Genomic DNA, 26229 nt, shown 5'->3' with positions numbered 1-26229 from the left:
AACAGATGTTAGTTAACTAGACTTACTGTGGTGGTCATTTCACAATATCTGCAAATATCGAATCATTACATTGTATACCTGAAATTAATGTAACACTGTATTTCAATTATATGGTCAATAAAGAAAGGACAAAATATGGTTTGATCTACTTTCCCATTTTTCAATCTAGGAGAAACAAAATAAAATATCTAACCTTGGTAGAAAATACAGGGAAAATCTGAGAGTCATAAGAGTATTTATTAATACAATCACAATACACAAATACACTTACAGCATCCTCACAATTCAGATCCTCTCCCCAGGGTCCACTCAATTTCCATGCTATTGAAATACTGAACTGCACATTGTGCTCTGAATTTTTAGCTATTTTCCCTTATGCCTCAAACTGCCTAAAAGAACAGAGGTTGTTTCATAAGCACTTAGGGTAAGAAAAACCTTACTGGAATTTGATGTCACATCACACATCACTAAAAATGACAAAAACAAACAAACAAAAACCCTAACGATAAGACCTAACACTGACACACCTTCCAATGCAACCTTAATTCTTTATTTTTTTCAAAGATTTTATTGATTTACTTTTAGAAAGAGGGAAAGGGAGAGAAAAATCAATGTGCAAGAGATACTTCAACCAGTTGCCCCTTGCACACCCCCAACTGGGGACCGGACCTGGCCTGCAACTCAGGCATGTGCCCTGATTGGCAATCAAACCAGCGGACCTTTTGGTTTTCAGGCCAGCACTCAGTCCACTGAGCCACACCAGCCAGGGCCTAACCTCTTTAAATAAACAAATTAACACTAAGGACTCTACACCTTAATGAAGTCCTTCCTCTATTCATTTCCTTATGTCGGGCAAATCCACATATGTCTAGCTCATACGATTTTTAACAGTATTACTGACTAAAGTATATCCCAAGCAATAGCCTGATTTACTCTTCTCCATCTATTTTTCTCATTTGTAATTTTTTCTTACATTACTATAATAGTGGCTTATAATTCTTTACTGTTTTAATGAGACTACCTGAAATTTTTTGATAAGGACTAGACTTTATATACTACACTAGTATATAAAGCAAAGGGAAAAGGGGACTACTGTATAGCATAAAATAATGCCTCTGTAATCCACAAAATTCTTCAAATTTTTACTATCAGCATTCCTTTGTATTTTAAAATTAACATGACACATCATATCCTAAACACAGATCTCTATTACCAGAAAATACAGGAGTTTCTTTATAAAGTCCTTCAAGAACAGAAATAAAGCCACAGAGCCCCAACTACACTAAACTCCATTATCCTCTTAATGAATTCTCTTAGTATATCTGCTATTAACATAAATACATATGTTTCTGAAAACTCTGCATTCTATAACATCGAAAAAATTAAGGTTTATTGGGGAAAATGGGTCCAGGAGGGTAGAGAAGTCTACACTGGGTCATATCAATCAATGCCTATAAAACTCTGTAACCATAGCATAACAAAAATAATGACTGGGACATCCAGAGGTAATTTGGACACCCAGTCAGGAAGCTAAGAGCAGCTGAAATGCTACCTTAGGTCTTAAAGTAAAAGTTACTAAAAACAGAAAAGTAGAAACAAAAGGCACCTCAACCGCAGATTATCACCTTTAATTAAAAAGTCTGTGTGTGGCCCTGGCTGGTGTTGCTCAGTGGATTGAGTGCCAGCCTGCAAACCAAAGGATCACTGGTTCGATTCCCAGTTAGGGCACATGCCTGGGGTGCGTGCAGGCCAAGTCCCCACTAAGGGGATGTGTGAGAGGCAACCACACTTTGATGTTTCTCTCCTTCGCTTTCTCCCTCCCTTCCCCTCTCTCTAAAAACATGTAAATAAAATCTTAAAATAAAAAAAGGTCTGTGTGTGCCAGTAGAGAGCTTTTGTCTCTGTAACACCCTAATTTTATTTTTTACTTTCCTGATGGACCATAAAATTCCACTTCCATTATTCAATATCCCCTTGTACAGTTTAGAGGAAAAAAATCACATAATACCAATACACCACCCATGTTATACTAACTTTATTCTCCTATTTAACCAATACTATGTGCATAAGTGATATTGTGGAGGTACCACATATTGTAGCAAAATGAACTATATACTATGGTCAATTAAGAGTACATTCAAATACTTTAGCTTGTATCACTCAAGAAAAAAAGGAAACAGAAGTTATTAAGATCCAGGTTAAGATTCTGCAATGACTATAATAAATCCTGTTATTCAGAATAATGTATTCAAATGTCTGATGATGGTCCAATTCTGAAACAGTTAGCGAATCAATCCTGGTCTTCCTTAGATATTCAACTGTATACTTTGGGGACATTTTTTTTAATGTGATATGATTTTCAGAAGAGAAACTATGAAAAACAAAGAGTTCCACATTGCTGTATGTTTTAATTAATGTAATAACCTTACAGTGTCTTCTCTAGAATTTGTATTTTTCAAAGTTGTCTCTAAGATAGGCTTTTAAGGGGAAAATCTTGGGCAGGTGGTGTTCTTAAATCTCTGAATCCCAAAGGAAATACACGGAACTAAAGAGGCAACCAAAACCCAAGGGTAAATTTCAAATAAAACCAGCAGACAAGGTAACCCCCAAACTCCATGTGGATGAAAACAAACCAACAGTCACAAATTTGAGTGCCCTCAACGCACCAGTGCAGAAGAAAGCAGAAGGATGCAACAAGGTGTATGCATCTGAGAACAGAAGTCCAAAATAGCTAAGAGACAGGTCTTCAACAGAAAGCACTGCAGGCCAATTTGATGAGATCAGATAAAAAGGAGAAGAGGGAGTTGCTGCTCAATCCAATAGTAAAGAGGTCCATGGTGAGAGTGAAACAAGAATAGATTAGCTTTTATAAACTCTTGAAAATGACTACCTATGGCTCCTTCTAGAATAGGGCTCCACACAGAGAAGAAACTCTGCTGAGAATGTAATCAAAACTGAGTAAGAAACCCAGAGAAAAGAAGGGAAAAAAACGTTCCAGATAAACATGGGGTAGAGATAGCTCAAAAAGCAATCATTTTTTAATACTACACAAAAATAACAAAACCAATTTAAAAAGATACCCTTAATCACAACACCCTCTAAAAATTCCAAAAATCTAGTATCATATAAAAAAGAGCAAAAAGAAACTATTGATTTCAAAACCCAAGCAAAATTATTATAATAAAACACACAAGGAGTAAAATAACATCTCTAAGATGAAGAAAACATGCATGTCAGAAAAACATGCATAGAGAATAGATAAAAATTAAAACCTTCTGCCCAGACTTGTGTAGCTCAGTGGGTTGGGTGTTGTCCTAAAAACCGAAACATTGATGGTTCAGTTCCTGGTCAAGGCACATGCCTGGATTGTGGACCAGGTCCCGGGTTGGGGCCGTGCAAGAGGCAACCAATCCATGATTCTTTCATACATCAATGTTTCTCTCCCTTTCTCCCTCCCTTCCCCTCTCTCTAAAAATAAATAAATATTTAAAAAAATTATAACCTAGTTCAAAATAAGACATTAAGAAAATGATATGTGACATACATCAGAGTTAGAAAAATTCAGAAATGAAGTGACATTCTAACAAAGTAATTATAAATAAAAAAAATCACTTCAGACATAAAGATTGAACTAGCCCCTGGCTGATGTTGCTCAGTGGATTGAGCATGGGCTGTGAACCAAAGGGTCACTGGTTCAATTCCCAGTCAGGGCATATGTTACATGCCAGGCATATGTTACAGGCCAGGACCATAGTGGGGGTCATGTGAGAGGCAACCACACACTGATGTTTCTCTCCCTCTCTTTCTCCTTCCCTTCCCCTCTCTCTAAAAATAAAGAAAAAATTTTTAAAAAAATCACTGAACTAGAATGAACATAAAAGTGAATAAACAGAATAGATTCTGCCTTTAAGAGAAATAGAAGATAGCCCTGGCTGATGTAGCTCAGTGGACTGAGTGCGGGCCTGCGAACCACACCATCGTGGTTCAATTCCCAGTCAGGGCACATGCCTGGGTTGCAGGCCAGTTCCCAGTAGGGGACTCATGAGAAGCAACCATACATTGATATTTCTCTCCTTCTCTCCTTCCTTTCCCCTCTAAAGATAAATAAATAAAAAATCTTATTAAAAAAAAGAGAAATAGAAGATAAAAAAATTAAAAAACTCAAAACATCAAAATGTGACAAATACTGCAAGACAGAAAAAGAAGATCCAACAAACAGAAAACAGTAGTCCTTGAAGAAAATCTAAGCAAACTATGGCAAAAGAACAATTAAAATTTTCCTCAAGTAAAAGATCTGAAATTACATATTGAAAAAGTACTATGTTTAACTAAAACTATCAACCCAGAAAAATAAATACCAATTTATTTCCTAAACTTAATAGAATTTAATGAAAAAATCCTTTGGAGACCAAGGCAAACATTATTTATAAAGGGGAAATTAGATTTTCCAACTTTTGACAGCAATGTGTTTTTTTTTAATGCCAGAAAATAAATGGAATAACATTTAAAATAACCAAGAAGAGAAAATGGAAACCAAAAATTTTATATGCGGCAGAACTGATTTTCTTTTGAAAGATTTGATTTACTTTATTTTTAGAGATAGGGAAAGGGAGGGAGTAGTAAGAAGGACAGAAAGAACGATGCACCAGAGAAACGTTCAGTTGCCTCTTACACACCCCCAACTGGGGACATTGCCAACAACCCAAGCATGTTCACAGAGTGGGAATTGAACTGGCAACCTTATGGTTTGTGGAATGATGCCCAACCCACTGAGCCACACCAGTCAGGGCTGATTTTCAAGTATGAAGGGCACAATTAGCAACATTCAAGAAATCAAAATATTGTTACATGAACATTGTGACACTACTCAAGAATGAGCTTCAGAGAACAAAATGACTTCAGACAACAAAAATGACCACAGACAATGACATAAGAATGAGGGTAAGCATTAAACATACCAAATATACGTATTGAGTAGGGTAAAAGTAGGTTTACAGTTATGAGTATGCAAAACAGTTTATTTTTGCATTTTCATTTAAGTACTGTATTATTTGCCATATAAACAACTGTAAACCTACTTTTGTCCCACCCTGCATAACTTGTATAACAAAGACAAATGAGGAATAAGATATAGTATGTAATGACTATGACTCAGAATGTATAGGTGTAAAACTATAATAACTGTGTATGCTGTCAGAGGGTACCAGATTTATTGAGGGGATAACTTCATAAATTATAAAAATTTATGAAACAATTTATTTTAGACAACCATTTCATGCATACAGATACATGAAATATAATACTGAATGTCAACTGACGAAATTTAAAAATGATAAACTTAAACATTGGTAAGATATAATGAAAAGTTTTTTTTAATTGTTCACTTTTAAAGACATTGTGAAAAAATGTGACAATTCAAAATACAAAATTAAGTTCTTTAGACATAATATAAGTAATACTAAATGATATCTTCAATCTGCAGTAAGGACTGAACACTACTTAGGCAAATATGTGAGTAAATATAAAAGATTTTTGTTTTCATTACTTATACTGTGCTCTTACTAATTACCTTCAATAGTTATACCTGCTATAATCTCTATAGCCTTTTTATGATCTGGTAAATTATTATTTTGTAGTCTCAGTTTTCCTATATATGTGCAAAGACAATAGGAGTACATTTTTCAATATATGTAGAAACACAGTAAGAGTACTATTTTGCTTTGTAATATTAAATTTGGTTTAAAGCTTTTTAATCTAAAACAATTATTTGACAATTTAGTAATATTTTAAAATAAAATAAAACTTAAAACTTGATAATTAAAAATAGGCCATTGAATTTAAAAAGGGAGATTAAATGATGTGTGATTTCAATCCACTGCTACACCGATGGAAAGAAAAACATGATATATTGGTATTCTCTTACAAAAAGGGGAAATATACTTCAAAGAAATTGGATGAAATTATATATTATAAATGAAAATATGATGAACTTATTTTCCTTTTAGCCATAAATATTATGCTGTCTTATTGTATCTTATGTTTTAAGACACAACATATTTAAATTGAATTATGGTGCCAATTCAATTGCACTGTCATTTGACATTGTTCAGCATTTTTTAAAAAAATATTTTATTTATTTATCTTTAGAGGCGAAGGTAAGGAGAAAGGAAGAGAAACATCAATGTATGGTTGCTTCTCAAGCATCCCCTGCTGGGAACTCACCCCTGCCGGGAACATGCAACCCAGGCATGTGCCCTGACTGGGATTCAAACTGCAATCGTCTGGCTCGCAGGCCCGTGCTCAATCCACTGAGCTACACCAGCCAGGGCTCGTTCAGCATTTTTAAAACAAAGAATTTAATATTTTAAATATACACGCTGATTTCTTTAAAAGCCAAAAACTATTACAGCTTTCCAAACTAAAAATAAAAATACCAATGAAGTATTTTCAAAAGTTATAGTGCAGCGGTTGAAAAGTGTACATAATATCTGAGAGACTTAGAAACTCTTGCACTGGTGTGCTTAAAGCCAAGTGAATAAAAAGTGAAAAAAAGAAAACAGGCATTTCCACCTGCCAAGGGATAAAGTTACTCAATGAATTAAAGACTTATATGCAAATACAAAAAAGGAGTTAACATCTGGGCTGCAGAATTGTACTTATGGCTTAACAGATGTGGCTGGACTTTCTGTTTTGAGTGTACTTATCTGGTACTATCATCAAAAATCTAATTATCAAAGGTCTTCTTTACTGTTAATGCATTGTAGCAAACACAAGTGGTGAATAATTTTTTTACATCTCAGTTTACCCTGAAATATCTTGTGCTGACATTTGTACTAACTTCAAAAGCAATGATGGATATGACTACCACCTGAGCACAAACCAAGGTACTGACAGCCAATAGTCATTGTATTTTTCATTGCCATGCACTTGCAGGGGTGAAAAAAAAGGATGGTTTTACTTCAAGATTGTCCTTGAAGAGACTGTAAAATTAATTAAATCTCAACCCTTAAATATGTGTTAACATTCTGTATGAGATTGGAAGTATACATAATATACTTCTGCTGCAAATTTGTGCCTCTACAACTGTCTTGAGAAAAAGCATTTGAATAACTATTTGAGTTATAACCTGAATAGAGTACCTTTTCTGATAGAAAACTATTTTTACTTGAGGTATTTTCTGAAAAGTGAACAAAGCAAGCCCCTCACTTCAAGAAAACCTGACACTTTTTGTTGTCAATACTATAATTTGAGCTTTTAAGCAAAAACTGAAATTTTAGAAAACTTGAACTCCACCATGAGCTTAACAGCTTACCAATGCTTAAAGACTGTTTTTTTGAGTGGAGATATTAAGAAATGTGATTTTAAAATACTGAATAATATAAGATGTCAATGTGGACACACATGTGGAAAATCTGCATAATTCAGTGAACCAATATTTTCCAAATAACCAGTGCATGATGTTACAGGGCATACATAGGTAAAAGATCCATTTCAAGTGCAAGACAGACCAACAAAAAGATCATTGCATTGCTTTCAAATTCAATCTTGGAACAAGAACCTAAGACACTACACCAGTTGTCAAGTTTTGAAATAGTACCAATGGAGTATTTGCAATTACCTAACAAGGACATTAAAATACTCTTCCCTTTTCTCAATACATGTGTGGTTTTCTTTATATGGTCCAATGATAAACTATCTTCTATGAAGCCATGATTAAAGTGATTTGCAAAACTGTAAATAATGTCCTGCTTCCCACAAATTTCCTTTGTTTTTAGAAAATAGTTAAAATTTTATTTGTATTAACATGCAGTAGATGTATAATTGTAATTATGAATATTTTCAAAATTCTTGTTTCAATATCTAATGATATACTGACAGATATAACCCACATAAACAAATGTTCTTTAGGGTTTCCAATACCTGTGAGAAAGTAAAAGATCCTGAGATCAAAATCTTTAAGAACCACTTGCTCAAGAAGTACTACTAATGAAATCACAAGTTAAAAAGTCATCTCCCCCAAACAGAGAAAAAATTTGAACAAAGAGTTCACATAAGAAGATCCAGAAATGGCAAACAAGCACATGAAAAAAGTACTCAAAATCATTAATCACCAGGGAAATGCACAAAACACAATGAAATACCACCCCACCCCTGCAGAAAGGCTGAAGTTAAAAAGACTGACAATAACAAATATTGGTGAAGATGTGGGAAAGTGGAACTATCAGACATCATCAGATACAATGTAAAAATGGCACAAATAGCTGGAAAATAGTCTGGCAGTTTCTTAAGTTAAAGTGCCCCCCTCCCCGACCCGCAAATAGCTATTATTTATTTATTTTTAGAAAGGGGGAAAGGGAGGGAGAGAAGGAGAGAAACTCAGATGCGACAGAGAAACTTATATGTGAATGTTTGTAGCAGTCATTCTTCATACTAGCCAAAATGAGGAAACAACCCAAATATATACTAACTTCTGAACTGATAATCAAAATGTGGCATAATAATATAATGAAATAATAATGAAATATTATTTGGCAATGTAAAAAATGATGTACTGAAACATGGTACAACATGGATGCACTTTGAAAATATTATGCTAAGTGAAAGAAGCCAGACATAGAACACTACATACTGTATGATTCCATTTATATGAAATATCTAGCACAGGCCATCTACTCAGACAGAAAGTAGATTAGGGGTTGCTCAGGCCTAGGCAAGAAAGAGGAGTTGACAGGTAATAGCGAAAGGCTACAAAGTTTCTTTGGGGGATGATATAAATAGCCTAAAATTGATTGTGGTTATGGTTGCACAACTCTGTGCCTATACTAAAAGCTACTGAATTTATACCTTAAGTATAAAGGTGTATTGTGAGTTTTATGATCTTTGAATATCTCAATAAAGCTACTACACACACACAGAATATCATATATAATCTAAGGACAACAATTTTATTTACCGAAGTTTAACTTCAATATATGACCATACATGGATTCAAATACAAATATTCATAAGAACTTTATTCACAATAACCAAAAACCAGAAACAATCCAAATGGATAAAGAAATCATGCTATGTGTTATACAATAGACTACTACGGGCGGGGGGGGGGGGGGGTTAAGTTACAGATATACATGCAGTAACACAAATGAACCCCAAATCTATGCTGAGTGAAGGAAGCAAGACATTGCATCATTACAATCATATGAAACGCTACAAAAGATTAATATGATCTATAATGATAGAAAGCAGGTCAATGATAGTTTAAGGTGATGCTATGAAACTATCTGCCAAGATTGCAAGGGTACTTTTTCGTCTTGGGTATATAAATCCGCTAAAAGTCATGAAACCATAATACTTTAAATGAGTGTTTTATTGTACTGAATTATACCTCAATAAAGTTAATTTTTCAAAAGTCAATATAGGATATAAAATAGAATCCTAAAAGATAATTAGTTTACCAAAAGAGGGATAAGAGAAACAAATAATGGGATAAAAACAGAATATACAGCAAAATGGGAGCCTTTAAATGCAGCCATATTAATAATCACATTAAATGCAAATAGACTAAATGTGACAATTTAAACATAAACACATGTGAGTATATTTATACACAGGGTAGAAAAAGTATATCATACAAATGCTTAGCAAGAAAGTTGTGTGGCTGTAACAGTATTAGGAAAAGTAAAACTCAAGGCAAATGTTATCACCAGAGATAATGAGACATTTCACAGTGGTAACAATTTACACCCAACAATCCATAAAGTGTATGGACCTAACAACAGAGCTTCGAACTAAATGAAACAAAAACTGACAGAACTGAAAGGCAAAGAACACAAATTCAGAACTGTTGGAGACTTTAATATCCCTCACTTAGAAAATGAAATGATTTAAAAAATGAGATACCGGATTATTATCAACCAACTTGATCTAACTGATACTTTAGAGAACACTGCACTTAACAATTCCAAAATACATGTACTTTTTTGATACACAAGACATTCACCAACACAGGTATGTTAAGTACCAAAGAAAAACACCCAAAGAAATAAAATTATAAAGAGTATATTCCTCAATCACAATGATATTAAATTAGAAATTAACAATTAGAGATATCTAAGAAATGGCAAAATATTCGGAAAATTAAAACATGTTTCTAAATAATCCATGAGTCAAAGAATAAACTGCAAAGATAATAAGGTAATAAAAAAATAATTAAAATGTGGTATACCAGTGCTTTGAAATTCATGACTTTAAATGCTTACACTACAAAAAAATAAAAGTGTATTTTTAATGACCTAGGCAAGGGGCTGGCAAACTATAATCCAATGGCCAAGTCTAGCATGCTAACGGTTTATACATGGCCATGAAAGCTAAGAATGGTTTTTATATTTTTGAATGCTTGGCTGCGGAGGGTGGAAGGGACTTAAAGAACAGTATTTCATGACACAAGAAAATTTTGTGAAATTCATACATCAGTGGCCCATATCATGTTCACTTATTTATATATCTTCTACAATGGAAAAATTGCACTGTAGCTGCAATAGAAACAATACAGTCTGCAAAGCCTAAAATACAGGGTGGACAAAACTATGTCTACAGTTGTGAATACATAAAACACACAAATTGATTCTTGTATGATTATTAATTGTATTATTTTCCATATGAACATCTGCAAACCTACTTTTGCCCATTCCTGTATTTCTTATCTGAAATATTTACAGAAAAAGTTAACTGATCCATGATCTGAGCTAAAAAAAAAAGAGTAAATCAAACAGAGAAAAAAACATTAAAAATAATATGTAGAAATCAATTAAATAGAAAACAAAATGAGCAAAGACAGATGTTGGTTCTCTGAAAGAGTGAAATCGGAAAAGCTCTAGCAAGACAGATCAAAACAAAGATAAATCATAAATTATCCACATCAGGAGTGAAAAGAGAATCATTACAGATCCCATGGGCATTATTAGATTAATACAGAAATACTATAAAATCTTTACACGAAATAATTTAACAACTGGATGAATGGACAAGTTTCCTTAAAAAAACACAAAATATGACTAAAACTGAAATAAGAAATAAGCAATCCCATATATATTAAAGAAATCAAATTGATAATAAAAGCTATCCTGCAAAGAAACTTCTGGTAACATTTCAAAAATCCCACTCCAGAATCACCAGTGAATTCTACTAATTATTTAAAGATGAAATAACACTAAACCAATACAGGCAGAGGGGACAACATAATTCTGATCCCAAAATCTGAAAGTAGGACAAACCGAGACAACTACAGACTAAAATCCTCACGAATAAAGACATAAAAATCCTTAAAACAAAACAAAGCAAAGCACAACAATCAAATCCAAAATTACTTGAAAGTTTGGTTTTCCATTCAAAATAATGTATGTACTACTCCACATTAAAATAATAAAAAAGGAAAATCTGAAGAACACCTCAACAGATGAAGAAAAGTCTTTGTCAACACTAAACAACATGATGGAAACTTTTAACAAACCAAAAATAGAAGGGAAGTTCCTCAAACTAATAAAAGATAACTACAAAAACCATTTAGTTAACTTCATACTTAATGGTAAACAAACTTTTCCCTAATATCAGCAACAAAGACATGGTGTTTGCTCACACTAACTCTACTTAACACTGTACTAAAGGTCTTAATCAAAATGAGTGAAGAAAAATAAAAGGCCTAGAGATCAGAAAAGCATAAAACTGTCCTTATCTGGTACATATGATTATGTATGTATAAAAACCTATTAAGTCTTCTAAAAAGAGTAGAACTATTAAGTGAATTTAGCAATTTCACATAGTACCTGGGTCAATTTGGAAAAATTATATATATTTATGTGTATTAACAACAAACAACTAGAGAGTAAAAAAATTTGCCGTATTTTGCTGTGCATAATATATGCTCCCATGCATAACACACACCTGTGTTTCTGGCCCAAACTTTTAGGGGAAAAAAATCTTTTAATTTTTTAATACAATTTTTTTGTATTTAAATACTTGTTTGTTCTTTATAAAGCAATTTTAGCATTTATTTTTAACATATTATGGTACAAGAAATTTTATGTAAAAAATAATTACAAAACACAGAAACAGATACTAGGTATTTCAGGTATTATCCATGTACAATGTGCATCCATATTTTTCCCTCAAAAAATTGGCCAAAAATGTGTATATTATACATGGCAAAACATAGTAAATGTATGCCATTTAACATACCATCATAAAACATCAAATATCTAGGAATGAAACTAGTGAAAGTTGTATAAAACCTCTACATTACTGGGAGAAATTAAGACCATCTATTGTTAATGAAGAGGTACATCATGATCATAACTGGCAGTCTCAATGTTGTTAACATGTCCATTCTAACTAAATTATCTACATATTCAATACAGTTTCTATTATAATTCCAGTAGGTTTTGAAAAACCAAGCTAATTCTACAATTTACATGCAAGTATAAAGAATCTAAAATTATAAAACAAACTCGAAAAAGAACAAAGTTGGAGGACTTACACCATCTCATTTCAAGACTCAGTATAAGAAATGAAGCCAAACAAATGAAGACAGTGTAGTATGGTATAAAGATAGATATATAGATCAATGAAACTGAATACATTTCAAAAACAGACCCAAACATATATAGCTTTTGACTTTAAGGAAGTTACCAATTAATCTAATATGGAAAGGAAAGTCTGTGTGACTAACTGGATAACCACAGCAGGGTGGGGTAGAAGAGGGAGAAGAGCTTTTCGTTCTCTCTTATTCATTCCTTCTTACACTCACTTACATATTTATTACAATCTCATAGGTTATTTCATTCTAGAGGTTATAATCTGTTACTACTCAAGCCATATGTAGAATGAGACATTCTTCACGGAGCTCCAGCTCCTTTTAGTGAAAGATAGTATTTAGAAACTAACATCTGGGTGCTAAGTATACATAGTTCAGAAGCCAGAGAAGGAAATATATAAATACATGTATACATGTAGGGCTTTTTGTATGTGTGTACGTATGTGTATATGCAAATAGAGGGAGGAAGGGAAAAAAGGCAAGAGAAAATATGAATCAAATACAACAAATTACTTTTTCCTTCAGTGAGTTTAATCAGCCAGTCTGAGCTTCTCATTTTTTTATTCCATAATAAATGATAACTTAATTCTTAATCTAGTTGTTAAAAAACACATCTAGGCCCTGGCTGGTGTAGTAGCTCAGTGGATTGAGCTCGGACCTGCGAACCACAAGATCGCAGTTCGATTCCCAGTCAGGGCACATGCCTGGGTTGCAGGCCAGTTCCCGGCAGGGGACTCACAAGAAGCAACCATACATTGATATTTCTCTCCTTCTCTCCTTCCCTTCCTCTCTAAAGATAAATAAATAAAATTTAAAAAAAAAAACACATCTAGAAAGTGGGACTTAACTCTGACAAGACGAAAATTTCCAAGTAAACTATGAAGCTTGGTAATTCAAAGGTTAAATAGTTTTCATCTAATCGTGTTTTTCATATGAAAAACATTCTTTCATATGAAAGAATGCAACTCATCAGTATATAAAATCAATTTAAAGTATTAAAATCACTTTCAAAGGAGAATAAGAGACAGCAGAAAAGAGAAGAAAAATCAAAGCACATCAAATATATTAAGGGTGAGTTTTGTTTCATGTATGTGGCTTATTACAAGATGTATTTCTATGGGTCATAATTAAAAGATCTAAAGACACTAATTTAGTATAACAGGGAAGGATTTCACTATTTCTTTATAATTATAACCATGTGGAAATTGATAATCCTTAACTACAAGAGCATAATAGTATTTAGCGAAGAGCAGAGAAAAAAATCATTATGGGAAATTCTAGAAACCACCTATTTAGAAAGGCATAGAGAGATTCCTGGTATAAAGCAAATATATTTTAGTTTTGAGGCCTTCACTTCAAATATATATCAGAAATCTTATACTAAAAGCAAAAAGGCTGCAGGTGAAAATTCCTAAATGCAGTTGCTGACAATTTCATAATTCTGAAATCTGAGAAGTGGTTAACTATTTGAATCATAAAATGTGGATTTGAAAGAGACCAGAGATTTCATTCACCCCCATAGGGGCTGAATTGTGGTCTCCCCAAATTCATTTGTTGAAGCCCTAACCCGAGAACTTCCAAATGTAACCATATTTGAAGACAGGGCCTTCAGAAAGGCAATTATGTTAAAATAGGGTCATTGGGGTAGACCCTAATCCAAATATGACTGGTGTCCTTATGGAAGAGGAGATTAAGACACAGACAACACACAGAGCAAGGAGCAACCATATGAGGACACATCAGGAAGGTAGCCACTTCTGCAAATAAAGAGGCCTCAGAAGATACCAACTTGCTGACATCTTGGTCTTCGGACTTCTAGCTTCCAGAACTGTGAAAAAATAAATTCCTATTATTTAAGCCACTAAGTTTGCGGTATTTTGTTGTGGCAGCCGTAGCAAACTAAAACACATCCTTTATATTCATAAATGAACAACCTATGTTTAGATTACATAAATACTCTTCATGGCTAAGGTTATATATATTGAATGCAAGGTTAAGACTAGAACACAGATTAAAACTTGCTAGCAATATAAAAATGGGTTGGTTTTAGTAAAATGTCAAGAACACCAGTAGCAATTGGTCTTAGAAATCATAATAGTAAAAAAGCAAAAATAGTAGGCTAATATAAGGAGAACAAGTTTCAAAGCAACAGATTCATGAAACGGGCACGAAAGCATATCAGAGGTCTTTGAAGGGGACCAGCTCAAATGAAAAAACTTGTCTCAAAGTTCAATTCTAATCATATAACTTCAAAAGTCCAAAAGAAAAAAAGGAAAGGTACCAAAGAAATAAAAGTGGCAGCAGAGAGAGTTGTCTAACTCAGTTTTGAAAATGACACTTGTGGAACTGAGAGAGTAGCCTACCATGCTGTCAAAAAGACTAAAGACAGAGGATAATGATATACATAAAATATACTCCCTATAAAAAGAATAACCCTCAAGCTTTGAGCTGATGACAGAATATAAATGATGATAAAGTGGGTGGCATAGGAAGACTCACTCTCATTTACTTTCCTCAAGAATAATTTTCAATTCCTACATAAGATAGATAATGCCAGAAAAACAGAATGGTACAGGAGAAAGAGCACAGATATCAGAGTCAAAAGTACCTGGGTTTAAATTTCAGCATTGTCACTTATTGGAGAGGCAGTAGTGTATAGGGGTTAAAAATGTAGGCTTTAGTGGAAAGAAGTTGGGCTTTGGCAAAAACCACCACAATTTAAAGACTGAGCTTACACAAACAAACACTGCATATCCCTTTGAGGAAATAAAATTTGGGAGGGTACATCCGTCCCCAGTATCAAGGGTCTGAGGAAATCATATGAATAACCAGGATACCTGCTGAAAGAGGAAACCCAACAACAAAGGAACCACCAACAGAAAGCAACAGAAGGTGAAAGAGGGAGTGGAAGCCACACTAACCTCAACCCAGGACCTATCTGGAAATATGATTAAATAGTGGAGAAACTACCCAGTACAAACAACAGAACAAAAGCAAGAGAGAATCCTCAAAACCTTGTACACACGGAAGAACCAGTTTCAACACAACCTACCCACACCAGCACAACAAAATACAAGAGCTGGTGAACAGAGTGACCCTCAGCTAACCAGCTGATGAGAAGGACCCACCAAAAAAAGACCCAACAACAATCAAAACCCAAAAACAAACACAGAGCCAACTGAAATGACAGCCCAAGACCAGTGAGCTCGGGAGATCAAGGAGTCTGCACCACTGAATTTCACAGGTATTCTACCATAGAAGTTCACACTATAAACCCAGGGAGTCAGAACAGATAAATTTAAGAAGCTGAGGCTAACAAGAGTCTCACAAACAATGGGAACACAAAGAAATAATCCCCAAATGAAAGGAAAGCAGGAAGCCTCGGAAATAATGCTAAATGAAATAGAGGCACCTCAGATACTGAGTTCAATGCAATAGTTACCAGGAAGCTCAATGAGCTCACAGTGAATTACCAGAAACTACAGAGAAACAATGAACTCCCTGAAAACTATATCAACATAAAAAAGGAAATAGAAACTATCAACAAAGGCCAAGAGGAAATGAAGAACACAATTTCTGAACTGAAGAACACAGTAGAAGGAATCAAAAGCAGGATCGATGAAGCAGAAGATTGGATCAGTGAGTTGGAAGACAAAGTAGAAAAAAAAACACCCATAAAGAGCAAGAAAAAAAAAAAAAGAGGTTCAGAAAGAATGAAGAGAGAGAAATGCAGGACAATACGAAACGTAACGATATCCGTATAATAGGTATACCAGAAGGAGAAGAAGAGCAAGGGATAGAAAACCTGTATGAAAAAGTAATGATGGAAAACTTCCCTAATTTGATGAGAGAAAAAGTCACACAAATGTAGGAAACACAGACAGTCCCAAACAAGAGGAACCCAAACAGGCCCACTTCAAGACACGTCATAAATAAAATGGCAAAATTTCAAGACAAAGAGAGAATCTTAAAGGCAGCAAGGGAGAAAAAGGAAGTAACATACAAGGGAGCCCCAATAAGGTTACCAGCTGACTTCTCAATGGAAACGTTCCAAGGCAGAAGAGAACAGCAAGAAATATTCCAAGTAATGAAAACCAGAGGCCTGCAACCAAGGCTACTTTACCCAGCAAGACGCTCAATCAAGATAGAAGGCCAAATAAGGGCCTTCCCAGACAAAACAAGTCTAAAAGAAGATGCCTCCACCAAACCAGCTCTGCAAGAGATGTTAAAGGGACTGCTTTAAGGAAAGGAGGGAAAAGAGAGGAGAGGAACACAGGTATGAAAATTAAAATGAATAAGTACCTGTAAATGATAACCTTAAACTTAAATGAATTAAATGATCCAATCAAAAGACAAAGAATAGCTGAATGGATAAGAAAGCATGAACTACACATATGCTGCCTACAAGAGACCCACCTCAGGACAAAAGACCTACACAGACTAAAAGTGAAGGGCTGGAAACAAATTTTCCAAGCAAATGGACAGGAAAAAAAACCCAGGGTAGCAATACTCATATCAGACAAAATATACTTCAAAAAAGGGGCCACAAAGAAAGACCCAGAAGGTCACTTCATAATACTCAAGGGAAGAATCTACCAAGGAGACATATAGACATTATAAATATATATACACCCAACATAGGAGCACCCAAATACATAAAGAAATCTTAGAGGACTTCAAGAAAAATACTGACAGCAACACAATTATAGTAGGGGATTTTAACACTCCACTGCCAAAAATGGATAGATCTTCCAAACAAAATATCAACAAAGATATTGTGGCATTGAACAAAGCCCTAGATGAACTGTACTTAACTAATATATATAGAGCCTTTCATCTCAAAGAAGCTAAATACACATTCTTTTCAAATACACATGAAACATTTTCAATGATAGACCACATGATGGGATACAAAACAAGCCTGAACAAATTCAAGAAAATTGAAATCATACCAAGCATTTCCTCTGACCAAGAGGGACTGAAACTGGAAACCAACCCCAAAGGAAAAAACCCAAAACACTCAAAATCATCGAGATTGAATGCCATGCTATTAAACAATGAATGGGTCAAGAATGAAATTAGGGAAGAAATCAAAAAGTTTCTGGAAACAAAAATGAATTCACAACAACCCAAAACTTATGGGGCACAGTGAAAGCAGTTCTGAGAGGGAAGTTCATAAAGATACAGGCCTACAAAAAAAAAAGATAGAAAAAAAAATTCAGAAAACCTGACCCTATGCCTACAAGAACTCAAGGAACAACAACAAAGACAGCCCAGAACAAGTAGAAGAAAGAAAATAACCAAGATAAGAGTAGAATTAAATGACAGACAAGACTAAAAGCACAATTGTAAGGATCAATGAATCCAGGAGCTGGTTCTTTGAAAAGATAAACAAAATCGACAAGCCTTTTAAGCAGGTTCATCAAGAAAAAAAGAGAGGACCCAAATAAACACAATTAGAAATGAAAGAGGAGAAATTACAACTTATACCACAGAAATACAAAGGATTGTAAGAAATTACTAAGAACTATATGCCAAGAAATTTGAAAACTTAGGTGAACTGGACAAATTTCTTGAAAAATATAATCTTCCAAAACTCAATGAAGAAGCAGCAGAAGCCCTGGCTGGTGTAGTTCAGTGGATTAAACACAGGCCTGCAAACCAAAGGATAGCAGTTCGATTCCCAATCAGGGCACATACCTGGGTTGCAGGCCAGTTCCCAGCAGGGGACCCACAACAGGAAACCCTACATTGATATTCTCTCCTTCTCTCCTTCCCTTCTCCTCTAATGATAAATAAATAAAACGTTTTTTTAAAAAAGCAGAAAGCCTGAACAGACCAGTAACAGCAGATGAAATTGAAGCAGTAATAAAAAAACTCCCAACAAACAAAATCCCTGGACCAGATGATTTCATAGGAGAATTCTACAAAGCATTTAAGAAGACCTAACCCCTATCCTCCACAGACTATTCCCCCAAAAAACCCAAAATGTTGGAAGACTCCCAAACTCTTTTTATGACGGCAGCATCATCCTAATCCCCAAACCAGATAAAGACACAACAAAGAAAGAAAACTTCAGGCGAATATCGCTGATGAACATAGATGCTAAAATCCTCAACAAAATATTGGCAAACCACATCCAACAATACATTAAAAAGATCATACTCTATGAGCAAGTAGGATTCATCCCAAGGATGCAAGGATGGTACAATATTCGCAATTCAATAAATGTAGTACGTAACACAAACAAAAGCAAAGACAAAAATCACATGATCATATCAACAGATATAGAAAAAGCATCTGATAAGGTACAGCACCTATTTATGATAAAAACACTCAGCAAAGGGGGAATACAGGGAGCATTCCTCAACATAATACAGGCCATATATGAGAGACCTACAGCCAACATCATACTCAATGGGCAAAAACTAAAAGCTTTTCCACTAAGATCAGGAACAAGACAAGATTGTCCACTTTCACCACTTCTTTTCAACATAGTATTGGAAGTTTTAGCCACAGCAATCAAGACAAGACAAGAAAAGAAAAGGCACCCAAATCAGACATGAGGAAATAACACTGTCATTGTTTGCAGATGACATCATAGTGTACACAGAAAATTCTATAGTCTGCTAAAAAACTGCTTGACCTCATAAATGAATTTGGCAAAACAGTGGGATACAAAGACAATATCCAGAAATAAAAGGCATTTTTGTACACCAACAATGAAATAGCAGAAGCAGAAATCAAGAAAAAAATCCCATTCGATATAGCAAAAACAAAAATAAAATATCTGGGAATAAACCTAACCGAGGAGGTAAAAGACCTGTATGCAGAAAACTACAGAACACCAAAGAAAGAAATCAAGGAGGACACAAACAAATGGAAACATATACTGTGTTCATGGATTGGAAGAATTAGCATCATCAAAATGTCCATACTACCCAAAACAATTTACAGATTCAATGCAATACCTATTAAAGTACCAATGGCATATTTCACAGACATAGAACAAACACTTCAAAAATTTATATGGAACCATAAATGACCCCGAATAGCTACTGTAATTTTGAGAAAGAAGACCAAAGTAGGAGGGATTACAATTCCTGATACGAAACTGTATTACAAGACCACTGTAATCAAAACAGCCTGGTACTGGCATAAAAACAGGCACACAGACCAATGGAACAGAACAGAGAGCCCAGAAATAAACCCAAGTCTCTATGGTCAACTAATATTAAACAAAGGGGCAACAACATAAAATGGAGTAAAAATAGCCTCTTCAACAAATGCTACATACAAAAAAATGAAACTCAAGCACCAACTTACACCATACACCAAAATAAACTCAAGGTGGGTAAAAAATTAAAAATAAGTCATGACACCATTGAAGTCCTAGAGGAGAACATAGGCAGGAAAATCTCAGATATTCCATGCAGCAATATTTTCACTGATATGTTCCCTGGAGCAAGGGCCATAAAGTAAAGAATAAACAAATGGGATCTCATCAAAATAAAAAGTTTCTGCATGGCTAAAGAAAACAGTACTAAAATAAAAACAGAACCAACCGTGTGGGAAAACATATTTGCCAATGATACCTCAGACAAGGGCTTAATCTCCAAAATATATAAAGAACTTACATGACTCCACTCTAAGAAGACAAGCAACCCAATTAAAAAATGGGCAAAGGACCTGAACACAGTTCTCCAAAGAGGACATACAGAGGATCCAGAGACACATGAAAAGATGCTCAGTATCATTAGCTATCAGAGAGATGCAAATTAAAACCACAATGAGATACCACTTTACACTGGTCAAAATGGCCATCATAAATAAAGCAACAAACAAGTGCTGGAGAGGATGCGGAGAGGAGAACCCTAGTGCACTGTTGGTGGGATTGCAAACTGGTACAACCACTATGGAAAACAGTATGGAATTTTCTAAGAAAACTAAAAAGGGATCAGCCTTTTGACCCAGCAATTCCACTGTTAGGAGTATATCCTAAGAACCCTGAAACACCAATCCAAAAGAACCTATGCACACCAATGTTCATTGCAGTACAATTTATGATAGCCAAGTGCTGGGAGCAATCCAGGTGCCCATCAGTAAATGAATGGATTAAAAAGCTATGGTACATTTACACAATGGAATTCTATGCAGCAGAAAGAAAGAAAGAGCTCCTACCCTTTGTGACAGCATGGATGGAACTGGAAAGCACTATGCTAAGAGAAATAAGACAGGTAGTAAAAAGACAAATACCATATGATCTCACCTTTAAGAGGAACCTAATCAACAAAACAAACCAACAAGCAAAATATAACCAACAACACTGAAATACAGAACAGACTGACAGTGCCCAGAGGGGAGAGGGGAGGGAATTTCAGGGGAAAAGGGGAAGGGTTTGCAGGAACAAGTATAAAGGACACATAGACAAAAACGGGGGTGGGGGAATTGGAAACAGGAAGGAGGTGGGGAGGGCTGGGGGCATGGACTGCGATGGGAGGAAAAGACAGAAAACTGTACTTGAAAAACAACTTTAAAAAATAAAATAAATTTTAAAAATAATGTAGGCTCTGAAGCCAGTACCTGGGTTTCAAATCCAGTGTTGCCATTTAAAGCTAAGTAACCCTGCACAAGTTATATAACCTTCCTGTGCCTCTGTTTCCTCATCTATAATACAAATGATGGCACCTATTTTATATGATCTATAAGGCTTAAAGAAGCCATTACACTTACAGTACTGAGAATAGTGCATAGCACATAGTAACTGGTCAATTTTTATTTGTTCTTTATTGTTGTTTTTATCCTGGGCAAGCTATTTATTATAATTGTTGTTATTATTGACATTGTACACATTACCAAAATTCACTAAACTTCAGTTTTTCTTGTCGAAAAGAGCAAAAAATGGTTCAAGGATTAAAGAGATACTGAATATAAAGCACCTAACAGACACTATATAAACATTAGCTGTCAACTCCCACCCAAATTTTGAAAAGGACAATGATATTGTATTTAAGATACTGAACATGAGCAAGCATTGCATACTCAGTAAAATTAGATACTCAGAAAAATTTTAGAATATATTACCAAGGAGATAGTATAATGACAATGTAGACAAAAAAGAAATAACAATTAGAAGCTACTATAAGCTCATTAGGAATAATACATCACAAGTTAAACTTTTAATTTATTTCTACACAAGGGTTTGTAGACTGGGAGAAAAAACAGTGTACCTTGATTTCAGTAAGGCATTCAAATACTATTTTTATAATAATCTTATAGAATATAATAAAGAAATCTGGGATGAATCACATTAAAGTTAAATGAATTTGTAGGAAAAACTTTGCTCCAAACCATTAATTAATGAGTAAGATACTAGTTTGCAAACAGGTTTTTCATGGCCCTATTCTAGTTAACATATTTGAGTAAGTAGGCATTAATTTTAAATCTTAGATGTTGGTTAAGAAAAAAGAAATGATGGCAAATTCTATAGAAAAATCTTAACCGTTTTAGTTGACAAGGGCAAAAATCTAACCAGTGAAAGAGAAAACAATTAAACATAATATATAACATCATGCCATATTAATACAGAAGAAGTATGCCCAAATCAAAGGAAGTAAAAAATGAATACAAGTCAGGAGACACAGGAAACTCCCCTATCTTCACTTCTGATTGTTACCTTTTATAAAAAAACAAAAAGGGGTGACCAAGATGGTGATATATATCATAACCTGTAATATAATGAAAATTAAATATTCAGCCTAGATAGTGATTGAGAGTTTGCATTTGCACGTGCAGGAAAAGAACATATAAGAAAATAAAGGGTAGCCCTGGCTAGTGTAGCTCAGTGCATTGAGCACCGGACTGGGAAGCAAAGGGTCACTGGTTCAATTCCCAGTCAAGGCACATGCCTGGGCTGCAGGCCAGGTCCCCAGTAGGGGGTACACAAGAGGCAACCACACAGTGATGTTTCTCTCCCTCTCTTTCTCCCTCCCTTTCTCCTCTAAAAATAAATAAATAAATAAAATCTTTTTTAAGAAGTAAAGGGTAGATGTATTTTCCTAAGATGAAGAACTTTACAAGATTTAGAATTATTAACTGACTATTCTCTATTTGTCAGAGAATAGCCTGACAAATAGTAACATTCCCATCAACAAAAGCTGAGGACAACCCACTAACAATTTATAGATTTGGGGATTCGTATTTCTGAAAGAAATTTGATGTTTCTTATATAACTGCAGTAGATTACTTCTAGGTTTATAAAAACTAACTCAAAGAAATTTTTTTTTAAGAGAGAAGAGAACGCAGGGAGAAAGAGAAGGAGAGAACCACTGACGGAGAGAGAAACATCAACCAGTTGCCTCTGGCACAGGCCCTGACCAAACCCTCAACCCAAGCCAGCACCAGGAACATAACCAGACCTGGAATAAAATGGGCAACCCCACCCTTTTGTAGGGCCCAACCAATGGAGCCAGGCTGGCCAGGGCAACTCAAGGAAACTTTTAAAACATTCTGTTTAAATTAACAAAATTTTTTTACTTATATTAGAAAAACAAAATAAGATTAAACCATCAATACAAAGAAAAACTCTACAAACATATAGTACTTCTAAATCTCGGCCAATGCTTTACAGTTACTAGGCTTTACTAGTTATATGACTACAAAATCTACCACTGTGAATAAGTAGCAATAGTGATTTATTTTTCTACTTATCAAAGTGATATATTTACATTATAATGAAAATTTATAATATTTAATAATCCAAAGAACAGTAAACAGTAATACAATCTATATACAATGAATGTTAATAGCACCATCCATTTATAGAGTGCATTAAAATTCCTCAAACTGCTTTCTACCAGTTTGCCATCTACTCTGAAAATAACCCTGATAGACAAACTGTTGGTATTAGTCCCATTTTACTGTCTTCCTGAGGCTCAGAGGGATAAATGACTTTCCTGAGATCACTCAAGTAGGACCAGAGTACGAATGTGGAAAATCTGACCCTTGGTCAGTACCCATACTTTAATACGAAATACTATACTTTCATTGCATAAATGTTAGAATGCATATAGATAAATCATCTCCCTAAGTAGACAATGTATTACTATATTGGGTTGGCCAAAAAGTTCGTTCAGGTTTTTTTTTTGTTTTTTTTGTTTTTTTTTTGGTAAGATGGCTCTAGTATGATTAGTTGCCTTTAACTTCCTTTGAAATAATTTTGTTAGATTGTATTGTGACAGCTGTCAGGTAAGTGTGTATTTAAAATAAAACTTCACAATGTAAAAGAATTGGTGAATTTTTGTATAGCCATTTTAATATTGAATATGGAAGAAATTAAACGCCCTGGCTGGTGTGGCTCAGTGGATTGAGAGCCAGCCTACAAATCAAAACATTGCAGTTCAGCACATCTATATTTCTCTTCCTCTCTTTCTCCCTCCCTACCCCACCTCTAAAAATAAATAAATAAAATCTTAAAAAACAAAAGGAAATATGGAACATTTTCAGCATATGGAGCTTTATTATTTCAAGAGAGGTAAAAATGCAATTGAAAAAAAAGATTTATGCAGTGTATAGAGAAGGTTCTGTGACATCAAACGTGTCCACAGTGGTTTGAGAAGTTTTATGCTGGAGATTTCTTGTTGGATGATGCTCCATGGTCGGTCAGGTAGACCAGTTCAAATTGACAGTGATCAAATTGAAACATTCTTGAGAACAATCAATGCTACCAGTATATCATGAGGGAAATAGCTGATATACTCAAAATGTACAAATCAATCAAGTTATTGGTGAAAATAAAAAATGTGCTTGTTTTATTTTATGAAGAAAACCATACACACTTTTTGGCTACCCCAATATTTGTAAGATATTTTACCTTTTCTTTGACAGGAAAAGAAAAATGTGAGTAAAGAAAAACTGAAGTAAAACAACTCAAGTAAAAGAAATTTCTTTAGCCCTGGCTGGTGTGGCTCACTGGATTGAGTGCCAGCTTGCAAACCAAAGGGTCACCAGACCAATTCCCAGTCAGGGTACATGCCTGGGTTGTGGGCCGGGTCCCCAGTTGGGGCCCTGTGAGGCAATCGATCAATGTATCTCTCACACATCAGTGTTTCTGTCCCTCTCTTTCTCCCTCCCTTCCGCTCTCTGTAAAAATAAATAAATAAAATCTTTTTTAAAAAGAAAATTTCTGGCCCTGGCTGGTGTAGCTCAGTGGATTGAGCACAGGCCTGCAAACCAGAGGATCAGGGTTCGATTCCCAGTCAGGGCACATGCCTGGGTTGCAGGCCAGTTCCCTGCAGGCCAACTCCCAGCAGGGGGTGCACAAAAAGGCAACCATACATTGGTGTTTCTCTCCCTCTCTCCTTCCCCTCCCTCTAAAGACAAATAAATAAACAAAATCTAAAAAAAAAAAAAAAGAAAAAAAAGAAATTTCTTTTACTTCCCATAATATTATGTTAAGGAAGAAATCCCAGAAGGCTAAGTGGATCAGTTAAGTAGACTAAATGTTTTCTTAAACAGTCATTAATTGAATGACATTACTTAAATTCATTCATTAACTAAATGAATTTGTAGGAAAAACTTTGCCTACAACCATTAATTAATGAACAAGACACCAAATGTTAGTATTCGTAAAATAACACCTTATTCCCTTAAAGTGGGTTCTAACAATATTAGATTTCTCATTGAAACTTTAATTTTAATAATTTAAGTACAATGTAAAACTATTACCTTGGGTGTGCTTCCTTTAATAAATTTTTTAATTGAAGACAACAAGCCAGTTTCATTCTTAGGTGGTTTTTCTCCTCCTGAAGGTAGGCTATCATCAACCTCTGAATATTTCCTTTTTGCTCTGGCAGTGCGCTGTGTTTGGATTTGATTTGATTGCTGAGAAGCCTTCCGTGTTCTCAGCCTCATCTTTTATGGGTGCCACATGTAAAACTATAAGATAAAAACAACAAGAGTTATTAAAATTAATCTAGCTTACACATGTTTTCCCAGTTTACATAATATAAAAATCTCTTGGTTAAAAAAAAGTTCAGGTATCTAAGGCACTGAAATAAGAAACTAACGTTTTAAGTGAAAGGCACTGTGCTTTGAACTTTATAGTACACATTATCCCAAACAGTTTTCTCAGCTTCTGAAATATTATATCCTATGATTGAACACCAAAGTGTGGATGTTTTTTCCACAGCACTATGCTGCCTCCACCCATGCCACCACTATCGTTCATTTAACCATTTATTCAACAAGTATTTATTGAGCACTTACCACATTCAAGGCACTGGGCTAAGAAGTTACCTAGTAAATAGTAAATAAGATAGGGAAAGTTTTTGCCCTCTAGAACTCAAATTGCAGTGGGGAAAAAACCCCACACTCAAGCCCTGCATTGCTCAAGAGGGCTGCATTGCTCAATGGTTGAGTGTCCCTCAGCAAAGCCAAAGGATGCTGGTTTGATTCCTGGTCCCGGCACATGTCTGGGTTGCAGGCTTGGTCCCCACCTGCGGCATGTGCAAGAGGCAGTCGATCAATGTTTCTCTCCCTCTTTCTCTCTACCTTCCCCTCTCTCTAAAATAATAAATAAAATCATTTTTTAAAAAAACCTTATTCAATAAATGTATTCCACAGGCACAATTCTAATAATC

At 34.8% G+C, this 26229-nt stretch overlaps 1 protein-coding gene across 3 annotated transcripts in view; it reads right to left on the bottom strand.

Moving 5' to 3' along the window:
• CTDSPL2 (CTD small phosphatase like 2) overlaps positions 1-26229 on the bottom strand; it is a 91018-nt gene that overhangs the window by 36768 nt on the left and 28021 nt on the right. For 2 of the 3 annotated variants that reach the window (XM_037054508.1, XM_037054507.1), the window contains exons 2-3: positions 25316-25525; positions 14379-14417 (exon numbers count right to left, since the gene is read on the bottom strand). In XM_037054508.1, the coding sequence (XP_036910403.1) occupies positions 14379-14417; positions 25316-25501 (225 nt within the window). In that variant the 5' untranslated portion in view covers positions 25502-25525. The remainder of the gene's footprint in view (positions 1-14378; positions 14418-25315; positions 25526-26229) is intronic. The other variant, XM_037054509.1, reaches the window with a different exon arrangement.

The sequence above is a fragment of the Sturnira hondurensis genome, unplaced genomic scaffold (genome assembly GCF_014824575.4).
Source record: "Sturnira hondurensis isolate 20B ecotype Veracruz unplaced genomic scaffold, ASM1482457v3 Scaffold0008196, whole genome shotgun sequence".
NCBI classification, from domain to species: Eukaryota; Metazoa; Chordata; class Mammalia; order Chiroptera; family Phyllostomidae; genus Sturnira; species Sturnira hondurensis.
The sequence above is the reverse complement of the archived record's forward strand: the minus strand, read 5'-3'. Positions and strand labels throughout refer to the sequence as shown.